The sequence below is a fragment of the Ornithodoros turicata genome, chromosome 7 (assembly GCF_037126465.1).
Source record: "Ornithodoros turicata isolate Travis chromosome 7, ASM3712646v1, whole genome shotgun sequence".
In the NCBI taxonomy this organism is placed as follows: domain Eukaryota; kingdom Metazoa; phylum Arthropoda; class Arachnida; order Ixodida; family Argasidae; genus Ornithodoros; species Ornithodoros turicata.
The window spans coordinates 7,514,349-7,538,281 of NC_088207.1; the positions used below are offsets into that span (position 1 = coordinate 7,514,349).

Sequence of the window (23,933 nt, forward strand, 5' to 3'; positions counted from 1 at the left end):
TATTGTTGAAAAATACAGGTAAGACTAAATTTAGAATATTATAATACTTAGTTCTTCTTTAAACAAAATAAACAACAACCACATTCGTCGCGCGGCTATGCAAGCTGTGATGAGTTTGTTTTGTAGGTATGGCGGCTGCTCGGCTCCCAGCGTTACCTGAACGCCTAAAATCTGTGGCACCGTACATTAAAATCGCCAATGAACATGACAAACGTGACCCCGTCGTGGCATATTGGTGTAAGTAATGTGCTATGCAACACTTTGGAAAGCTTGCCAACAACGTTGGCATGTGTGTTAGCCAAATGTGCGATCAAGCTACGGTCTTTTGTCAAGCTCTGTTACATTATCTCGCAGTCGTCATACGTCATGCATGTGTGTAAAGCTTTCTAAATGTCCAAAATAAGGAGTCTGTATTCATATCACAGTGGAACGTTGTACTCTGCACGATGAATACTTTTGAGTGTGACATACTCGATCGTTCGAAAGTTAATACTGGACGAGATAACATTGCATTTCGTGTGATTAATCTTGTACTAATTTTCTTGAACAGGTCGCTTGTATGCATTGCAGACCGGGATGAAGGTAGACAGGTCGTCGTCAGAAAGTAGAGATTTCTTAGTGGCATACATGGACTGGTTGGAGCAGGTATGCCACCAGCACACCCATTAAAAGAGAAATGCAAATGGAATGTCGCTTTTGTTCGAGACCGTGATGGGCAAAGTACCTCAAAATTGTACTTAAAGTAAGGTACCAAGTTCCTAGTACTTGATGTACTTCAAGTACGATACAGAGTACCATACTACAAATGTACTTAAAGTACAATGTCCCTGGCAAAGTACTTCGAAGTACTCATGAAGTACATTACACATTTAGATCGTATCGCTGGATGTTTCAACACTTGGTGGTGATAAAAGATGAGGTAATCATGTTTTGACTGTTATCTTTAGAGAGTTTGTAGCAAGCATTTTTGCCAAGTGCTAGTCAGAAAGCACAAATAGTTTACAGCTGACTCATTAGTATGAGCTGAAATGAATGATCGAATTTGCATTTACATGTGCACGGAATCAGTTCTGCTAATGCAAACTATTATTATATCTCAGCTTATCCACCTGCATAGTGCGCAACATTCTCGTGCTGGTCTCTGAACGAAGGAGACTTGCTTCTCAGACAAAAGAGACAAGCCAAAAAGGAACTAAGCACGTTTTTTAGAAATTCTTCACTGATATTTTCTAAGTTTTGCGTTTACGTTGCCAGTTGGGTGCTTCAGTACTTAAAAGGAAAGCACTGAAGAAAAGTACACAAATTGAAATCTACTTAAAGGGACCATGAAATGATTTTTGTGAATTTCGAGTACTCTGCCGGAAACAATTCTCATGATCCCTCACTATCATAAACGCATATTCAATGCACCGGGGGCACAATTATCATGCAATAATAGTGGAGCATGACCACTGGATACATCCCTTTGAAGCGGGCTTACATCATCAACATCCAGTCCTCTCAGCCAGTTGTGGAGGACCATGAGCATACACCCCGGACCACGTGGATGCATGGTTTCGGTTTGGACAACAACACTGTTGTATATTAGCCGTTGAAATCAGTAGAAATATGGTGGAACGCAAATTGTCAACGATGGAGGAAGAGATTAGGCGACTCACACAGCGTCTGGGAATCGTTCCGTACTCAGCAGCTCCCAAAAGCTCTCAGACAGAGTCATTTTCTGATGAAGAAGAATGCTCGGAGGAAAATGTGCTCCGCTAACCATGCCGACAATCAACGGCTGCATTACACTTACGGTAGGCTTCTGTGTCAACAATTAACAACATCAACTTTATTTTCAGATGATGAATGTGGAGTTTCATCACCAGGGGTGATACTCTACCCCAACAATTAGACAAACATATTTCATGGCAAAGTTTGGAAGCTTGCTCGCAAAAGACCATTTGCAAATCAGCAACATCACGTGTGTTTGATACTATGGCCAGTTCGCCTCACAGGCGGTTAGCAGCAGCTGCCGTTCATGGCCGTGGCTAATATAGAATATTTTCGCTATTTGAAGGATTTTCAACTTCATATTTCACAGGGTGAATGCTTTAGTACAGAGGAACAAATTGAAACCGGTCGTAGGCTCGTCAAATATCCTTTCATGGTCCCTTTAAAGTAGATTACACATTTAGATCGTATCGCTGGACGTTTCAACACTTGGTGGTGATAAAAGATGAGGTAATCATGTTTTGACTGTTATCTTTAGAGGGTTTGTAGCAAGCATTTTTGCCAAGTGCTAGTCAGAAAACACAAATAGTTTACAGCTGACTCATTAGTATGATCTGAAATGAATGATCAAATTTGCATTTACATGTGAAGTACTTGATACTTCAAGTACTTCCCATCACTGTGTTCAATATGAGTCAAACTACTCATTTACCTGTTTCTTGTTTCGGTTGCAGTCACTGCTAACTTGTGGAAATAATTACCGAATTGGAGTTAGTTACTTTTCGAAAATGTAACTATTTACTGGCACAGTTACCAAGTTAAACTAACCTAGCTACTAAATAGTTATACCCCTGTCACAACAGAAATTGAATGTGATTTTCACCTAATTTCACTTATACTAAATGCTATTGTCCAAGATTTTGACTACGTACTTACCTCTTTGGGAAGGACGCAAACAAGTGCATTTTGAGATCTATCATTTTGTGTTTGGCTGCATTTAACGAATCAGGATTAAAGGGTCGTAACAACAACATGCACATCTTGGAGGACTGTGACATAAAGATGGTAGCACACCTTTAAGGAGCACATAAATCACTTCAGTCACTACCCATTTTCTAAACCAAGCCGTTAATGTGCATATTAAAATGCACAATGCGAAGTGATTCATTTGACAAATGCGTAAAGATTGCAGAATTCGACTTGAAAAATTGCAGCCGTGCGCAACAGTGGCAATGCCCGCAACCAGTTGACCGAGTCGCTTAACGTCATTATGGTACAGCCTGCTGATTGAATTTGGAGAAATGTCGTCTGCTACACAGGGAGGACCACCAGAATTGGGTGAGAAACGAAAAAATAAGGAAAGGGGGCTACCACCAAAAACAATTTTTTTTTGGCGGTGATGTTTTTTTCTCCTCCTCATCGTTTCACCCTGCAGAACAAGTTGAGCAGGAACGCGCGTCGATGTTCAGCCGCATCTTTTTCGCAGAAAAATATTGTACGGAGAAATTATTTGTGTTACTTGTCAAGTCAAGCCACATCGTTTCATAATCCATAGGAAACAAAAAAATCTTTGAGATGCCTTTCTGGGCTCCTTTAAGAGTTGCATTGCTCTCTCACTATCGGTTTTTCTTTGAAGGAGAAAGTGGCCAATCGAGACAACGAGGCCATAGCCAACGATGTTGTTGCCCAGGCCCACATTGAAAACTATGCTCTCAAGCTCTTTCTCTGGGCTGATGGGGAGGACAGAGCGGCTCGTTTCAACAAGTAAGTTTTTTAAGTACTACTGTTCGATCCCTGCTATGCTCACGTGCATGTTGTATTTGACTTCTGCCCCGCCCCGGGGCAAACTTTAATGCATGTTGGCCGTAATGCTTACAATGTGTGTGAGGAACAACAGGGGTTTTTACCTCCCTAACATCTATATGCCAGGTTCAGCACGTGTGCCATAGGAGTAGCAGACAGACTTTACTGTGAACTCTCTAGACTTCCCCAGCTCAACATCCATTATGATGTCACAAGGCCACTTATAAGAGGGCCATTGATCACACACATGAAGCGGCATCAATATTTCCCGAAAGGTGGGGTAAAAAGAGACACCTTACCTCTACAAAGCCGAGAAGAGTGGAGCAGGCAAATCTCTTTCCATATCATGCTCGGGAACTCTCATCTTGTACTAGTCGAGGATTGTGACAGATTTCAGTGAAAAATGTGTGCTTTTCGTGGAGATAATCAGAAAGAAGGATTTCGATAACTTGAATGGATTGAAAGATTCGAATAACTTTGAATGAAATCATAAAAAGACAGATATTCATGGTCTTGACCTTAAAAATATTCTCGTTTTCCTTAACTAAAGGAACGTCGTGAAAGCTTTCTACACAGCTGGGTACATCTTCGATGTTCTGGCCACGTTTGGAGAACTGACGGATGAGGTATGCACCTTTTTCTTCTTTTTTTACACATGATATCGTGTATTGTTGTGTGACTGTAGTCGCATACTGTAGTTGTATTTGTGCAGCACGATACATGAGGGTTTGGTTTTTCTTCTGCGGAAAATCTCTAATTCTGCGGAAGGGAGTAAGAAATTCTGCAATTTTCCGCGACAAGTGCTCGCACGTTTTGACTGACAGAGATATACGAAGATAAAATATTAACTTGCATGACGTAGAAGTAAAGTCCAAAATGCAGTTGTAGCTAAGCATCACATGGCAATTTATTCACTATATATGTAAAAAAATGCATCGGTGTGACACAAACAAGTAAAAACAACATATACTTGACGTTTGGAAGTCATGCGACTGCCATCATCAGAAGATAAAAAAACAACAGCATGTACCACAGCCTATTTAAACCAAGAAAACAAGGGAATCATTTACTGAACTCGGGGATATCGTGGAGCATAATCTTTAGCGGATTATAAATAGGGCCTGACTTTTTAGGGTTATACCCGATTATGCCTGATATTTACCCCGATTCAAATCAGCAAAAACAGGGTTTGACCCAATATTTCCCCGAAAACTGCTGGACCAGGGGGATCTGATGTCATCTCAACTTACACAGAACTGTGGAAATGATGTCGTGAATGCATAAATATCCCTCGTAGCGTGTCTTCTGTATCCGTCCTTGTTCCTGTTTCGCTGCATTGAGGGATCATGTACCAACCTGCCCATCTACTAACGAGTGCATAAATATGCCCATACAAACAGTCAAAACAGAGACCCTGCGGCCTCTTAGACGCATAGACTAAATATTGATACTCTGTGTCTACCAGTGTGTCATGTGTATTAGGCAGAGTACACTGAAGATTTAGACCTGATGCAATCCGATTCAACTAGAGCTGGTTATAATTGTACTGATTCGGGTGTAATCGGGTTGAACTGAACTTAATTCAACCAGAACTGGATGAATCGGGTTCAGTTCGACCCGGTTACACCCGAATTATTGAAGCAAAATATAACCCGATATTTACCCCACGATGTTGCTGAAAAACATTACCTGAAAAAGTCTGGCCCTAACTAGTATAAGTGTAGATGAGTACCAGCGAGTGATCAAAGCCCTGCAACAACCGGAGGTTCTAGAACGTGAGAGACTTTCATCAGTGCACGAATAATAAGCTTCGCAAACTTTGTCCCAGTATGCCTCCTCCGCATTTTTCTGCTCTTGCAAAAGGTACGAATTTTGTTGTAACAGCAAGATCAGTTCCAATAGATTAAATTGTTGCAAACGTGGAGGACAAACTAAGGATTGTGAACGATAGGGTGTCAGTTGGCTCAATAAGAAAGAAGGTAATTGATACCCTGCAGAAGGTCAAAACCGCTGCAGTTGAACTTATCAAGGGGAGAGCGAAACGCCATACAAGATCTCTGGAATGGCAAGACGATAATTATCCTTCCGGCAGGTGAGGGAAAAGGAACGGTTGTCACGAACAAGAAGGACTACGATGATGAGATATAAACTATTTTAGATGGCAGTAGTTTCCTTACAACCCCACATCTACAGCTGAAAGACAGCTGGTGAATAAGCTTAGAAAATGTAACTCTAAGGGACTGACATCAGAAGCACTATACCGAAGACCCTTCTCCCCAGACAGGGGAATCCTCGAAACGAACGAAATCCTCGGTTTAACGAAAAATTTCCGTTGCACGAGCGCGTCCCCATAGACGCCAATGTATTTTTGAGCTCGATTTAACGAAATACGTTCGTTTGGTCACCTCTATTTAACGAAGTCCCCGGGCTCTCCTGCGCGTGTCTTTACCCCTTAACCACAAAGAAAAGGAGGAGAAACTTTCCTTCTCCGTTGGTTTTACGCGAGTTTTCGTTGGTTACTTCGGTTGTCACGTGCTCGGGGCGCGAACGTGCCGACGTGTGCTTCGCCTCTGCCAGTAATCGGTGCGCCGATGCTGTGCGTCGCGCCGGCGCGAGGCTCTCTTCGCACCCGTTTTCGGACAAGAAAACACGCATTGCTGACATTTTTTGCTCACGCCTCGCGAAGTCTTATCTGCTTGTGTTGATGACGACGACAGTACGTTGTGGTTTTGTGCCTTTTCATTACTTTTTTTTTTTTGTTCGCGCCGCTAATGCTGACGGTGGTAAAATGGGCATGATGCCGCTGCCGTTCAAGGTTCCATCGGCGCAGGCGTCTACGCGGCATGTACCCATTTTTCGTTCTTTTCGGCGGCGTACTATTGTTCTTTCCGGACGTCATGAGTGAAAGTGAACCAAAGAAACTTCGATACGCGAGCGCGTAGGAAAAAGCAGTCGAGGTTCATCCGGAGTTACGAAGGTAATGAACACTCAGAGCGACACTGTGCACAAATTACGTGTTACCTAGCATTATGTAATGAATAAAGCTTGATATTTTGTGCCCTTCTTACCTTAGTACCTGTTTCATGACAAATGACGTTTTGCGGAACGCGCGGCGCTGGTAGTGCGGCGGCCATCTTCGTTTAACTTGGCGTGTTCCATTTAACGAATATCTCGATTTAACGAAACAAAGAGTCAGCATTTACAAATTCGTTATATAGAGGTTCAACGTACAGTCAAACTCCTTTACAACGAAACTCAGGGGACAGCAAAAATAAAATTGCAGCAAAGGTATTTTCGTTAAAAAGGATGTCCATTATTGGACCTATAGGGCTCCAGCGGGACCACAAAAAAAATTGCTGTAGTGGTATTTTCGTTAAAAAGGTGTTCGCTATAAAGGAGTTTGACTGTAGTAGGAAACAAACTAATCGAGCAAAACAATGGGTGCATTGTCATTCCTCTGCACTGCTATGTAAGGTGTATGCTCTTCAGTTACATTTTTGCGCATCATGCGATACCTGCTCGACAGACAGACGTCCACTGCCGCACAGTGAAGAATTTATGCGAGAGAAATCTACGAAAGAATTAGGTATCGTGTCACGCACAAAAATGTGACTGACCTTTTAGAGCACACTACTTTTCTTACTCAAACATGAACAAGAAGTTACACGTTTCGAAATTTTGTGCTTCAGGAAGGAACCAAACGGTTTTTTAATAGTATACCGCTTTTACAGTACTACATAAACCTACAATTTTGTACTGCAGCGATATGATGCACATCCTCTTTAACGATTTTAGCTTCGCAACGAATTTTTTTCGTGGTCTTCCAAGTTTCGTTTTAAAAGAGTTTGACTGCGCATCCTGAATTCGGCACATCTTCGTGGAATCGCGGAAAAGCCAGGGCCTTAACGATATTCGATGCACAGTCGCTACAGTAAAACCTCGTTAAAATGTACCTGTGTAAGCCGTAGTTCCGCTTTAAAGGTACTCGAGCCGAGTCCCCGACAGAGGTGCCATTAAACCTAATGCTCGCAATAACCACTTAAGCCACAGTAGTTTTTCGCATACGTACCGGTTCGTCTGTACTGTTTTCACGCTGTCCTGTCATACTGGCCATCCTTTTCGTTGCATACAGGCTAGAGAGACCGTGAGTCATGGTGTCATGCACATGGCCAGTTATCACATGTCTCTTTAGTACAACCGAGTATTCCTCCTTGCAAAGTGCAAGGTCATGGGAGAAGGGTGTGATCATGTAGGAATTTGACCGCAAGGTTTGCCTTGAACTTCTTACTGAGACTTCGTAACCAAATGGATTTCAAGCTTGCGGTATTCCAACAATCATTTACACGAACTGAACACAGTTGTGAAATATCTCACTCGAAAACGAAGGTGGAATCATAAAAAGCGACTTTCGAAATTTGAAAAGGTTTGGCTCCCACCGAGCGTCGATGGAAGTACTTTCTTTCTTTCTTTCTCTGGTTGGCCAACGGCACCGTGCATTAGTCATATATCATTCCTGCGCTGTTTTCTGGCTCTCAGGGAAGCAGACGACCATTGTTTCTTTCCATCCATGTCTGAGTGATCGGATCCCCAATCTTCGTTCATTGTTTTGTTCCGAGAATGTAATGCAGTGGCTACGACCAGCATGGTATATACTACTTGTCCACTCCATGCAGGGTGACGTAACGCGTTGGCCTTCGGAAGGGAAAGTTTTTGATGCTCATCTCCACATTCCCGTTTCGGTTTGCTTGCTCGCTTATTTGAGGCATAATTCGTCACACGAGAAAAGAAAGAACGTTGATGGCAGGTATACTGTGGATGTTATGCACCAACCATTTTTTCACCGATTGTTCCGAAGTATCTTTTTAACCCCTTACACCAAACCAGTGTAGTGGCGGCCTTCACAAAATAGGAAAGGGAGGAAGCCATGGGTAGCGTGGAACACCAGCACGTCTACAAGCGGCAATGGGGAAATGTGCGGCATACCAGCAAGCCGAAATAATAGATATCTGCCAGTCATCGCGAAATAAAGGATAGGACTGTGCAGATTGCTCTCGAATAGCGTTAATCACGAAAAGTCATGTGAAGTCATGTGAAATGTAAGTGCCAAAGTCATGTGAAGAATGGACCATCAAAAGTACTGTGCCATTAAAGTGACAGCCCAGACCCTAACAAGGCCTGAAAAAATTACTCCGAGTCACAATGTAAAATATTTGCATTAAATTTGCGGCCAATTATTTTTAGTTTAATTTATAGCCAGAACTCTCGCCGCCACAAGGTCACTGTTGGTATCTCGGGGTCATTGCCCTTCCAAGCAGTCAAGTCCTGGATTCAAGAGGAAACTTTACGATTGCCTTTCATCCTAACTCATTCTCTTTTGTTTATATTATTTATTGAAAAAACGACGATGATAAAACTTTGCATATGGCATCCAAGATGTCCAACCAAAACTTTTTGTTTTTGTTGGAAAGGTTTGTCAAGGAAAATGGTTCATCTCCTGTTCAGCTCCAGAGTAAAGAAAATAATAGTTCATACCAAATCAAACCGGTTCTGACCCTGACGGACGGCCTGTTAGCACAGGCGCAATCCACGATATTCATTACGAAATGGTTTCAGATCGCCCTGTCTACACGATCGCAATTGAAGCAGACTAGGAGTGTGGGAGGCTCTGAACGCCTCCTTTTTCTTCTTTTTTTCGTAGTATCCACAGCTTTCACAAAATTGGACAAACTCGTAAGATTTTTTTAGGAATCTCTTCCGTTCTGAAGACATGTGCCGTGGAAGTTTCTCAAAGAAAAAAAAAAAGGGCAAAGGTGTAAAAGGAGTAATGTGTGCGCGCCCATTCGATCCGATATTTCGAGACAGATCCAAGCAGCTCCACCTGGAAACTTGAAAGTAGCAGAGGTGATGCTATAGAAGGTGGATACGTGGGCTTGGTGGTTGTAGTCCATCTGAAGATTAGTAAAATGAAAGTATCAGTTCTAAGACACTGAACAGTGGCAGTGTGTGAATATCAGCCCAGTTTGAAGATGATAGGTCACACTGGCCTTTCGGTACATACTTTCGAGTTGCAGGTGGCGCAACGTTTCACCTTGAATCGAAAACCTTGAAGTCTATTTTTCGGCTTCGCTCTGGAATGAAAAAAGAAAATTAAGGTTTTGTTCAATTTGAGTTTGCCCAAAATAGTGTCTTTTCCAGTTTTCGGTTTGGTTTGACACCCTGAGCATCTACAATGATTAACTTAACAGTCACACGCAATTCTGGCTTCCGTGTCGGGCAACAGCCTTTTTTGCCTGATGTCGCGGAATTGAAATTTTCAAAGACAATAAATGTGGCTTTCTTTCGTGGTTCAGATTGTCAATCACCGCAAGTATGCCAAATGGAAAGCTGCATACATTCACCGCTGCCTCAGAAATGGAGAACAGCCAGTTCCAGGCCCAATGAAGGGAGATGACGAAGGCTTTGAAGAAGATGCTGGAGGTCAGTGGTTGACATCTATGTGTGAGGTTACGAAATATGAGACTGAGCAACATGGCTCAGACTCTCGTCTTATTCTCAGCAGCACGGCTGAGAACAAAAACTGCATTTTAACTCTAAACGAACACTACGAATGGCTAGTCATGACCATGGGTCTCAAAAACTCCCTGGCGACCTTCCAGCGAGTCACTATTGGAGCACCTAGCTTTCCACGATTGCGCCAAATTTCGCGGTGTTGACCCTGTCTCATGTAACCTGCTGTTTCCCTCAGAGCTTTGAGTTTTTCGCGGAATATTCTACATATTTCAATGAAACCTGCGTATAACGATATTGATGGTAATCGCGAATTCCATCGTTATACGGGGAACATCGTTAAACGAGGGTTGACCTAAATAGCGTGTCCCCGAAAAGTGGCACGCCACCCCCTGTGTAGCAAAAGAAAACGAAACAGATGCTAAAAAAATGCGAAGCTGTATGACATCGCACTGGCTTGGGAAAACAGCGACTAAATCTCGTGAAGGGAACCAGGGAACACATCAGGACAACTTCTGGCAACATTACCCTTCCGTGAGTCGGCTTCACCTAACGCTTAATATGCTTTAGGAGAAGCGTGCTTTAGGACACTGTCACGGGAGTCCCAGGTGGAAGGCACGTGCTGGGCCTTTTGAATCAACTCGCGAATTTGAGCAGCGTTGGCCAAATACGGAGACACAAAAGCGATACCAACCACATCTTTCACTGATAGTATTAGAAAATGAACAGTCGCTGTCTATTTTCTTGCCTCACTTTTGATTTTGGTTTCATTGTTTTGATACAAATTTCGGATGATACGAATTTTTTTCCACTACCCCATGATATTCATATCATCGAGATTCTACGGCATCTTATCGTGGCTATTTTTGTCGCGAGGTTACGTGCACAGGACAGCGTCCGACATCGTTATACATATGGAATGCCCCAGTAAACCAAAAACGTCTAATCGACATCCAGAAGGTGGTACAGAGTGGACATTTGGGATGTCTAGTAGATATCCAGATATGTCCACGTTACATTCCATAGATGCTCCATGGATCGTTGGAAGCTCGTCCATAACTGTATACATGCATGTCCTCTGGATGTACCTGTTGGACATTTGTCACATCCATTGGACGTGTTTGTGAGGCATTGTGACGTCTACTAATATACGTCCTGTCGATGTTCCTACCGGATTAATATACGACAATATGTAGACCGGATTGCAAATCTGCTTTTTCAGCTATTTTGTGTGCATGAACAGCATAAATGCTGTAGCTGTGGCCGTACTCCACCCGACACAGCTTGGGCATATCTCAGTGTATATCTCTTTGTAACGAATGTGTAAATGCTGGCACTTTGCTTCGTTAAATAGAGATATTCGTTAAATGGAACATGCGAAGTGAAACAAAGATGGCCGCCGCCACTACAGTGAAACCTCGTTAATACGTACTCGCTGCAGCCGTGGCTCCGTAGCTCCGTTTTTTTGTTCTTACTTACCGTACTTTTTTTGTTCAAAATCATGTACTCTGAACTTGAGGGTCACCTTAGATTTTTAAAAATACGGTATGTCCAGAAAAAATGGCCCAAGGGCTGACCCATTCTATGCTACGCTGTCACAAGACTGGCATAAATGCATGGAACACACGCTAATTAATGAATGTCACACAATATTCAGTACATACCGACGTTCAGTACATACGTCAGCTTGCCGCTCAGGAGCGTACGAAAAAGTAAGTTTTGTGTGAACCATACATTCTGACATGGTGAGCGCATGATGTTCGTAAGTCGCGGTTAGGAACACAATTTTTCTTTTTGGCCATGGACACGACGTTGATTATCGCAAGTTTCTCATCAACTGGCAAAGCCTTGGCTTTTTGGGTCGCACTGTTCACGAGGCACCACTGGAAACGAAATTTGCTAAACGAATGTAACAGAGGGGCAATTGCGCAGTTCCCACAGCAAGAGCGTGAAAGCATGTATGGGTGTCTGCTGCCTATGGGCTTCGGTAAATAGAACATGTCTATAGAAAAAGCTTTGTGAAATCGAGTGCAGAAATGCATTGGCGTGTATGGGGAAATGTATGTATACTGTCACGAAGCGAAATGGGCCGGCGAGTCGTCGAATAAACAGCAAACAATTTATTAAACTACTTGGTAGCAAAAACACAAGAGTGATAGCTCTCTGAACACAACTGAGTCCAAAGAATGAATGCTCCAGCTTGGAGCACACAAGCGTTTAAGCGTCGCGCCGAAAGGTCCGGAAACAGCATGTGCGTTTCCCAGAGAGCAGGCGATGTGTATGGAAGCTTCTTGCTTCTTCTTTAGCATGCGCCTGGATGAGATGTACCGTTTCGTGCTTGCCCTGGAAGTTTCTCGAAGATGATTCGTGGCAATACGTACTTGCAACAGAAATAATACGTTAAATTGACGTTCGCTACTTGGAGGTTCAACCGTATATCCAACATCTTGAATCAAATATAATGAGTCTTCCAATTCTAATGCCTATATTGCTAACATTTGATTACTCCCATACTCTCGAAGGAACAGAAAGATGATGCGATTATTGAATTTGCTTCATTTTCATCCATGGGCCTTCTGAGCATTCCCACATAGTATAGAACTCCAGCTGTTGCAGTGGCATTGAAGGGAGGCCAGGTGAAGAACAACCGTGGTCACATCCTGTGTGGTCGTGTTGCCCCCCCACTGGCATCCTGTGATATTGCCTCTTAAAAGGAGCAGCTTCTGCTCATTTGAAATGATGCACTATAGAATAACTGCGAGATATGAGACATGAAAAGGCTATATCTTGCATTTCAGCTGTAGGAGGGGCTGGGCAGAGCCCTGCCAATGGCCCAGCGCAGGTCCCAGGTACAGATTTTCCGGTCCTTCCACAGGGATTCTATGTGCCACCAGGTGAACCCCACGCACCACCCAGTACAAGCAGTGGAAGTGCGTGGAGTGGAGATGCTCCCTCACTCACTGTTCCCATCCCAGGAGCGCAGGCACCCCCATCTACACCCAGCAATGCGAGCCAACTGTCACCCTCTCTCGCAGCTGCAGACCTACCTGCTGCCTCTAGTAAGTTGACCAAACTAAAGAGAACAATTTGAAAACCTACTATGGCACGAGTGCCCACAATGTGACATGCTTGAGTTATGAGGACCGGTTGTTCAATTGAATGATGGTAGAGCTAAAAAAAAGGAACCAGCAGCAGGATCCAGCATAGGGACCCACTCTCACCCTCAACACATTCTCTTACCTTGTTGCCAGACATTTCCACATTCCCATCCTTGCTATCAGCAGAAGCAGATTATCTGACAGGTTTCCAGGAAGAGTGTGCTGCTTTTGGGAATTCGTGATTACAGTTGAACCTCTATATAACGAATTTGTAAATGCTGGCTCTTTGTTTCGTTAAATGGAGATATTCGTTAAATGGAACACGCCAAGTTAAACAAAGATGGCCGCCGCACTACCAGCGCCGCGCGTACCGCAAAACGTCATTTGTCATAAAACAGGTACTAAGGTAAGAAGGGCACAAAATATCAAGCTTTATTCATTACATAACGCTAGGTAACGCGTAATTTGTGCACAATATCGTTCTGAGCATTCATAACCTTCGTAACTCCGGATGACCTCGACTGCTTTCTCCTACGCGATCGCGTATCGAAGTTTCTTGGTTGGTTCACTTGCACTCATGACGTCCGGAAAGAACAACCGTACACCGCCGAAAAGAACGAGAAACGGGTACATGTCACGTAGACGTCTGCGCCGATGGAACCTTGAACGGCAGCGGCATCATGCCCATTTTACCACCGTCAGCATCAGCGGCGCGAACAAAAACAAGTAATGAAAAGGCACAAAACCGCAACGTACTGTCGTCTTCATCAACACAAGCAAATTAGACTTCGCGAGATGTCAGCAATGCGTGTTTTCTTGTCCGAAAACAGGTGCGAAGAGACCCTCGCGCCGGTTTCGAAACAGCGTCGGCGCAACGATTACCGGCGGCGGAGACGCACATGTCGGCACGCTCGTGCCTACAGCACGTGACAACCGAAGTAACCAACAAAAACTTGCGTAAGGACAACAGAGAGGGAAGGTTTCTCCTCCTTTTCTTCGTGGTGAAGGGGAAAGACACGCGCAGAAGAGCCCAGAGATTTCGTTAAATAGAGGTGACCAAACGAATGTATTTCGTTAAATCGAATGCAAAAATACATTGGCGTCTATAGGGATGCGTTCGTGCAACGGAAATTTTTCGTTAAACAGAGGATTTCGTTAAATCGACGTTCGTTATTGAGAGGTTCAACTGTACTTGGTCTATAAAAATTAGGCTCGTGCGCGTGACGTCACGCACAGCCTTAGAGCACCTGGGTCAATCCACGCCAAGTGATCCAATGATGTCGCTCGACCATCACAGATTTCAATTAAAAAATTCTGGGTGATTGGTGGGGTCTCTGATAGATAGGTCACTAAATATCAATCCAAAATTCTGAAGAGTTTCGCCGTTAGAGGGCTCCAAATATCTCGCCGTGACCAAAAACCATGTTGACTTTGGTAGCCTAGTGCTCCGCTTCTACTAGGCGTAGAAAGCTGAAATATGGAAGTAATGGCTCCGAAACAGGTCTCCTCGAAATGAACTGATGATGTGGAGCAAGCGGTGGCAACAGTAGCGTCTTTGCAAGCGAAGCGATAACTTACAAACTTCGACAATTTTTATTTAAAAATTCGCTGCGGCTATAGACGCGAAATTTTACAGAGGGACAGTGCACGGAAAGAACTTCATGGGGAAAAATTATGATTGCCATCCTCAGCAATTTTAGACCAGTAAAAATTGCGTAAATCTACGAAAAACACACACACACATACTGCACATACTGCACGACCCATACATACACTCTTCTTTTTGCATGTCGCAAACCACCATACTAAGCAACTGTTTGTAGCTTTCTTTTACTCCGAGGGCATGCACGATCAGCTTGACGTTTTGGTGGTAAGGAAAGAACTTCATGGGGAAAAATTATGATCGCCATCCTCAGCAATTTTAGACCAGTAAAAATTGCGTAAATCTACGAAAAAACTAAAAAAAACTCATATTTCAGGACGATTTTTCTCCATGTCCCTAACGAGGTAGGAGAACGCGGGTTTCACAGAAATGTAGACGATGGTTTCCGGAATGCGTATACCAAAAATTAGAAAAGTACTTTTTGTTAAAACGAAATTATGATTTTTTTTGGACGACGTACTTTGCACACTCCGCACCGCGATCACGACTGGTTGCTACGGGGCAGCGCTGAAGAAGGAAATAGCAAAGATTCTGGCAATTATCGAAACAAAGGGACGAATTATCTTTGTTATTAAGCATTTATTAAGCACTCTTCAGGGCATTTAACATTTCCGTAGATTCATGCGAGGTACTTTGCACAGAGTCCACACCCCGATCGGGACTCGTAATGACTCCACGCGGCAGCACTGATGCAGAGATAGTAAAACAACCGACATTTTTTTTTAATCATGAGGGGAAAGGAACTCTGATAGAATACTTTAAGCGAAGGAAAGACCCTGCTGCTATTTTCCCACCACTGCCCTGTTTGAGCCGAAGGACAGTAGCGGCTAAGCGCAGGAAGTTGCGACACGGGGAAGCAAGAATAGACTGTCAGATATGTTTATCCTGTGCTTTTCCAGTAGAGATTTCTGCAACAACAAGTTTTAATGACACTAAGACGTCAACACACTCACTGGTCCACAATATTGTCTTTTGCAAAGTATGATCTATCCGTCGAAAACGCGGAAGACTGTTTTTTCAACTGAGAAGGACGTTGCCATTGCAGCGATGCTGGACCGTGTTAAAGGAACAAAGCAGTGAAATGTTCTTGTGCCTGGCACAGTGATGGCCTTGCTGTACCTCCATGAAAGAACCTCGCCTTCCGCTTCGATTTCGTTCTTCGGCACCCATACCGGAATCACGTTCTTCATATTCTCCTTTGCCCACTTGTACAAATCGTGAGGAGTCAAGATCTGGTTCTCAAACCGTCTCTGCAAGCTTGCTTTGGCTGCAAATCTTTTCAGTGTTCCACCGATGCCATCGCATGGTCCCTTTCCATGCGAAGTCGCGAAAAAGTGCCATGAGGCGCGAATACCGAAGTCACCTTGGTGATGGCAAAGATTGACAAAATTCTTTTTGTTTTTGTACTGTGATGCCGCACTGTCCGTAAAGTAGGATACTGCTTCAATACGCGGAAAGTCCTTTGTGAAACTTTGTAGGAAGATCTTCTGGAAGGTGTGTACCGTAGAATTTTCGTGAGAAAGTGAATCCGATAGCATGACGTACGTCTTGTGCTGTAACCCATCATCTCCCTTTTGCTGGTCTCGGTAGTAAACAATTATTGGATGAATCGTAGCTTGACTGTCGTGCCAATAAAATGACTGGGGGGAGTCTTGAACTACAAAACTGTAATTTTCGGAGAAGTTCATCAAGACAATAGCTTCGTCCTGACGAAGCGTGCGTTTCAGATGTTGCAAGTACCGCGCCTGCTCCTTCGACACAAAGTGATGGATTTTGAGGTCTTTTATGTCTTTTACTAGACGATCTAGGAGATCCTCATATGGAAGTATCATAGTCTCCAGTCTTGTGTGAAAACCAGGCACCCACTGTTTGAACGCAACGTCCCCTATTAGGTCCTCATCACATTCGACGTTCGCCTCAAAATAGTCTCGCAAAGTGTCAACGCCACGGCACATACTGCACGACCCATACATACACTCTTCTTTTTGCATGTCGCAAACCACCATACTAAGCAACTGTTTGTAGCTTTCTTTTACTCCGAGGGCATGCAGGATCAGCTTGACGTTTTGGTGGTAAGCGCACACGCAAACGGTGTGTGTTCCTGGACCCCCTGCTAGTACGCACCACAGTGGACGTAATTGTGCAAATGTTGAGAAGCCAGCATTGAGACCCGGATTCTCTTGCTTCCAAATCTCGTAAGCCTCCCGCAAGTTCGAGAGCAGCATTCTCTTTTGATGTCCGTGTTTTGTGTCCTTCTTTCCAGGAAAGCTGCGAGATATTCTGTCATCCTCGTAGAAGGATGCTATGGATGCTCGCACATCTTCGCTAATTCTCCTGCCGAGCTTCGCACCAGGCTCCGAGAGAACGCCTTCTTCCTTGCGTAGCTTCTTTGCGGCTCTAACCATTCTCTCACTGGCACCGAAGTACTTGGCAACCTTTTGGCGGCTCCATGAATGTGGCGCTAGAGTAAGGATGGCTACTTGCTTGGACCGAGACTTCTCCTTCTGGAACTTTTCCTTCAGTTCACGTAGCAGTGCCCCGTAATCAGATGAGACACCTTGCTCAGCGCTCACGTCGGAAATGTTGACCCTTAGGGAAGACTGAAGTCTTGCTTGAAGCGTCTTACGGGCTTGTTCCAATTTCCTTTTCGCGTACGCCTGCCTTCTGCTCAATGCAAGTTTCCGTGTGACCGGACTTTCACCTAAGGCAGCGAATGAAGCATTGAGAAGGCTAAGGTGTTCAAGCTCTTCAACAGCAGACGATGCTACAGGTGGAACGGCGCACTCTGGGCTTGCTTGTGCCGGGTCCAGACGCGACGATTTGGCTTTCATGTAGCATTTGGGGCACAATCTGTCGCCAGGAACCAGGCTTAGGCCAGCAGCCGAACTCGCAAGGCTGTTGGTGATCACGTTTGTTCCCCTGGCTTTCTTTTTTTTGTGGACGTCAAACGGATCGACGCAGTTTTTCGACGCGAGCATAATTGTATACCCCTTCGTATACAGGTAGAGGTGGTGACTACAGATAGTCCTTACGTCCTCTCTTTTGCACTTTCATCGAAGGCACACTATCCTTTGCGTCCTGCTGCTCAGGTCTCCGAAATCCTGCAGACTGGCTGATGCTACGAAATTGCCCTTGTGACAGCGAAGGGGTCCGAAGCTACATGGCGACAGAACGTTGCTACTTTGCCTGCATGAAAAATAGCACACTGTACACAAAACGCACGTGTAGCACACTGTACACAAAACTGCAGAATATTGTGACGTCCCCGACATTTGCGAAAGAGAGAGAAAAAATAAATAAAATAAAACAAAGCTCGAAGTGGTAGTGGGATGGTGAGACGCTGCACAATACAGTATGGCATGTTACCAAACACGGCGGAAAGGATGAACAATATATTACATTAAACAACAGTAAGCTAGGAAAAAACGTACGGAAACTGAGACAATACTTGCCTTTGGGGACATCCGCCACTCGGACCTGGTGCAGACATCGCATCCTGTTCCATGTCGTGATTGACACTACCGAAAAAGAAAGCTTGCTTCGCCTGTCGCAAGGCCGCGGTCATAAACCAGACAAGGTCAACCTGCCTTATCTCAACCATCCCTTGACAAAACAATGACCCTTGCCTATCATAGGTGTGCACCATAAACCACGAAGATGGGAGAGCTGAGGACGGCGGAAACGCAGCCCTTCCATACCACGCTGTCTGCGAAGCACTGCGTCTATTCTTAACAGCCCAACATCGACAGTCATATGTGTATTCCAGAATATTTATACTCTATAGGTCACATGTCACGACAGCTCAAAGACTTACGTCGGTGACATTTTGGCAAGCAGCAAGACAGGGCTCTATGGAAACGTTCAACACCCTGAATAGGGTAGACTGAAACTGTGCAACGCTCGTCGTGCTTAATTAATGCTTAATAACAAAGATAATTCGTCCCTTTGTTTCGATAATTGCCAGAATCTTTGCTATTTCCTTCTCCAGCGCTGCCCCGTAGCGACCAGTCGTGATCGCGGTGCGGACTCTATGTGCAAAGTACGTCGTCAAAAAAAAAAAATCATAATTTCGTTTTAACAAAAAGTACTTTTCTAATTTTTGGTATACGCATTCCGGACATCATCGTCTACATTTCTGTGAAAGTCGCGTTCTCCTACCTCGTTAGGGACATGGAGAAAAATCGTCCTGAAATATGAGTTTTTTTAGTTTTTTCGTAGCTTTACGCAATTTTTACTGATCTAAAATTGCTGAGGATGGCGATCATAATTTTTCTCCATGAAGTTCTTTCTGTGCACTGTCCCGCTGTGAAATTTCGCGTCTCTAGCCGCAGCGAATTTTTAAATAAAAATTGTCGAAGTTTGTAAGTTCTCGCTTCGCTTGCAAAGACGCTACTGTTGCCACCGGTTGCTCCACATCATCGACGATTAGTTCATTTCGAGGAGACCTGTTTCGGAGCCATTACTTCCATATTTCAGCTTTCTACGCCTAGTAGAAGCGGAGCACTAGGCTACCAAAGTCAACATGGTTTTTGGTCACGGCGAGATATTTGGAGCCCTCTAGCGGCGAAACTCTTCAGAATTTTGGATTGATATTTAGTGACGTATCTATCAGAGGCCCCACCAATCACCCAGAATTTTTTAATTGAAATCCGTGATGGTCGAGCAACATCATTGGATCACTTGGCGTGGATTGACCCACCTTTGAGCCACGTGGTATAGGGAATGCGTCACAGACGCGACAATATATTTCCCTACGTGACGTGACCAAACGTGACGCCAATGTGCAGGCCTCATTGTGTGCTAGTGTTTATCATTTGCAAGTAAAGCAGTTGTTCTGTCCCCGTCCGTTTGAGATGTAAGGGAAAATTGCGGACAGAGGGCACGAGTATGTGTGGCGAAGCGCGAGTGTCTATCTGTAATTGAGCGGCAACACAGCAGCACCATTGCCGCAAGTTCGCCAATACGACGAGCTCGGAGACAGATAAGTAGGGCAACATCACTAATATTCAATAAATGATCCGTTTTATGAGGGATCTGTATAGAAACCTAGCAGCAAGCGCCAAGTTCCCTTTTACTTTGGTGAGGGAATTTGTTGGAATTAGTCGGTGAAAACCTGGAAAAGTCACGGCAATTTGAAGGCTACAGTTTCGTGACACAACGTGATATTCGATTAGAATTTGGGGAGAAATCAGGTTTAAGGCGGACACGTGCAATCTAGTTAACGTTCACTTCCGTAGAGGGTTGGCTGCTCCATGCCAAAATTGTTTTCTTCGCTTTTCTTTTTTTTTTCTTTTTTGTGTGCATTCTAAGGAAGTAATATACTAATCTGCGCAAGCATGCCGAACATTTGAGCGCACGACGAAGCCATTTTTATTTGCAGGGATCTGGAAAACTGCAGTAAGCTCGTCAAATTTGTTGATTGGAATCAATTCTCACACTTCTACTCTAGGGAATAGCATCATTTTGGCCCAAATATCGCGGGCGGGCGGGCCGAGTGAAGCGACTTTGTTGCATCTCCCATAGTCTCCCACGTATTGAAAATTTGAGAAACTTTAGTTCGCCAAAAATTGGTGGATCGCGTAAGGCCTTAAAAAATGTGTAATTCCCTAGATAAACTCGGGGAGAACACGCCTGTACAGTCAAAGTCATTTACAACGAACGCCTTTATAATGAAAATACCGTTACAACGAAAGTTTTTCATGGTCCCGTCAGAGCCCCATAGGGCCAATGTATAAATCCGACCTTTAGAACGAATTCCTTTACAACGAAACTACCGAAATAACAAAGTTATTTTTCGGTCCGATAGGCGAAGCGCACGACGCATACAACGAAGTTCCGGAAGCACACAATGAGACGCACAGCGTCGTTCGGCCGCCTGCGCATGAGTCACGCCACGATCCTCGTTTTCGGCATACGTGCGGTTTTGTGAACGGATTAGCGGAAGACGCGGGCGGAGGTCATGTGCCCTTCTGAGTCACTATTGGAGATGACCGCATATGAATAGCAAAAAGAAGGGTCCACAGACGGTTTTGGAATTTTGACTGCTGGGGTGCTGACCGGGCTTAATGGGGCATAACACGTGCTGGAGATAAAGGTTAATCACTCTTTCGGGCATGTTAAAAAGGGGGAGAAGCTGACCGGTGTTCATAAGGCTAGTCTGCCAGAGATCGCCAGTCATCCGCGATGGCTACAAAGAAAGCGTCCACGACACGAAAGCAGTTCTCCCTGGAGGAGAAAATGGCCGTTTTGAACGCGATTGACACCGGAAGAAAGAAATGCGACGTAGCCAGGGAGTTCAGAATCAGCGCACCCACTCTGTCAACGTTCCTAAAAGACCGGGCCAAGCTTGAAAGGGAATACGGCAACAGCGGAGGTGCACCATCACGGAAAAGAATTTGCAGTTTTCACAGTCGTAGGGATCGCTCTACGGTGCTTGGCATTCCGAAACCAGAACCTTATCGCCCGCGACGATAGCGACACTGCTCATCGTTTCCCCGAAGCGTAACGTAAACAAACCTTTACGACATGTCCGTCCTCGTGGTTCGTGATACGCCATGCCGCAGGTAGAACGTAAAGCTTGTGTTCAGAAATTGCGTTGATATATTGACGTGTTGTGGAGGAAGTTGTGAATGGAAGTAGTACACCTAAAGCTTCATTTTGGCTACGACCCCGTGGTCGTTCACGCCACTTCCATCCACGTCCGTTTACGCACATATATAATAGCATCGTGACTAGTGCGGACAGCCTAGACTATAATATTGATGCACATTCCTTTTTAACAAAGTCACCTTTACAACGAATATTTCCCGCGGCCCCGTGGGGTTTGTTGTAAAGAACTTTGACTGTACTTGTTTCGTGTAAAAATTTAACGAGGTTTACGGGAACCCTGCGAACAAAAATTCCCCATAAGCTTTCTTAAGGATGCTTTTGCACTCACTTATCCACCAGTGAATTACGTCCTTACACCAATGAACGCCCTCTTGCGCTTCGCCGCGACCAGCCACGACGAAAATATGTATACTGAAGCCAATTAATTACCGCAACAAATGACCCGCTTCGTGATGACACAAATGGCCTTTGTGTTGCTGTTTTTTTTTCCCTGGCTATGCTATTTTGAAATAAACTTAGTTTATAAACTTAGTTTTGACTGTGCGCTTGTCCTCTTCTCGTCGTTCCTGTTCCTCGTGTACTGCTACCATGTTGTTTAGTACATTCCATCTAGCCCAACTTGCTGTTCTCGTTCAAGTAGTTCAAAATATTTTATTAACATAATTATCTAACTACACAAGTAACTGCTCAGATTACACTTTGCTTTTAACTAACACAATGACAGCGTTCAAGTTATGTCGGCTTTCTTTATGATGCAAGGGGAACAGCACACCTGGAGCACATTGCTTTTGCTGTGAAATCTGATGTGTCGTACTTGGTTATCTGTTTGATACGCAGCTCCTTTTCAAAAGTAATTATAGCAACAACGTCCCAAACGGGCACACGCCACTAAGAGAGACAGTGCACAAAGCTAATTTTCCCAATCATTTTCTAAATGCTGGTCTTGCAGCACGTTTCCACTGCAAATTCAACACTCCTGCACATAAATGAAGTCCTCTGTAGCTCATGTTTAGTGTAGACCTACTTCTGAAAGAAGCTGTCGTCCCGTGACATGCGAAACAAATGCAACCTAAGCATGTTCTGACCGTGAACGTGTCACGTACATTTTTAATTATCTTAGAGGCACTAATAGCGAACAGAAGGGTGACCTTGTTGGTGTTGATGCCAATATTGCCGTTTTGTGCGCACAGTGGCACGCAGTAGTAATGGGGGTGTTGCCGGTCAACCTCTCGAGATGCCGCGTTGTTGGCGATAAGCGATGTGGCGAGAACCGAAACCACCGGCAGCTTCACGCAAACATGGCGCGTAAACGTAGTCTCCGTCTCCACATATAGATGGCGCGCACTTATGCGTAAGGCGTATCGAACTGGTATGTTAACCAGTTACACTACGTGGCATCGGCCTTCCGACGACTTACCAAGGGGTCTCATTCAACTGACAGGACATGCAAGCTGCGTGCGGTCGTTATATGATTTGCCAGCTTTTGGGGATGAGGAAGGAGGGGACAAAGCATTTATTTAACTCTTAATAAGCTCAACATAACAAGCTCTACACCCCTTTCCACCTCGTAACAGTACCTAACTTTGGAAATGCCCAAGTGCCACCAAAATGCAGCTGAACACTTTTCACGAGTGGGTCACATCTGAGACTCGAGTTTCTCATATGGCTTCCAGCACAAGTTGTTGTTCGATAGGGCCTGGAAATAAAGCCCAGTCAGTGTACCGTTGCTGTTGTATCAGGACCACGAAATCTCGAGATTTTTCTTAAGATTTGTGTAGAACTTAATGAGACTCGCTTGTCTTCCCAAAAATTGGGTTCTAAATGAGGTTGCTGCGACTAAGAATGACTGGTTGGTTTTCTAGATGGGGTGGCTCTGCAACCGGAAGATTTCCACCGAGCTCAGAAGTATTGCAAGTATGCGGGAAGTGCTCTTCAGTACGAAGACATTGGTACTGCTATTGACAACCTTCAGAAGGCATTGAGGCTACTCACCACAGGGTCTGAATAATATCCGGTTTGATCACTGCCTCGCGCCGATCGAGTTGCATGTTCTCGATTGTCAGTGCGAATAGATCAACAGAGTAAATGCCATTCAGTGTTGCCCTCCGTCAGGTTTGTGCAGTCTTATTGTATTTGTGAACGAGTTTCTCTGTGCTGTAACACTTCTGCCCTCAACACACATTTTGATTTATTTGCCGAGGTATGTGATTGTATCCCGTTAAGTTACCTCAGATGAATGTTTCTAGCTTCTACACATGTGAACTGTACAGCTGCACAAAAAAGATATTTTTTGAAGTGTGGTCAAATAATTCTTAGCGTTGATGTTACAAGATGGATCTGGGCTTTTATATTGTGATTTTTTTAAATTTTAACTTTTATCCTCAAGATATAGCCCTGCTCTGCACTGAAAGGTGGAGTGAAAAGAAGTTTGTGCCTGTCACGTCTGTTCACACATGTTGTTGAGCGAGTTCACCCGTGCAATTCTGCCACACTGTAAATTGGTGCCCTCTCGATGCAATAAAGGACAAGATAAGAATCGA

The 23,933-nt window shown here is 44.3% G+C and overlaps 1 protein-coding gene across 1 annotated transcript; it reads left to right on the top strand.

Annotated features, from left to right (window-relative positions):
- The first annotated feature begins 109 nt into the window (after positions 1 to 109).
- On the top strand, positions 110 to 23,933 carry LOC135400184 (vacuolar protein sorting-associated protein VTA1 homolog). Its single transcript, XM_064631921.1, has 7 exons — positions 110 to 237; positions 551 to 645; positions 3,350 to 3,477; positions 4,067 to 4,142; positions 9,867 to 9,993; positions 12,822 to 13,082; positions 23,256 to 23,933. Exons 1-7 carry the CDS (start codon positions 129 to 131, stop codon positions 23,399 to 23,401), a joined length of 942 nt encoding a protein of 313 aa, XP_064487991.1. The 5' UTR covers positions 110 to 128; the 3' UTR covers positions 23,402 to 23,933.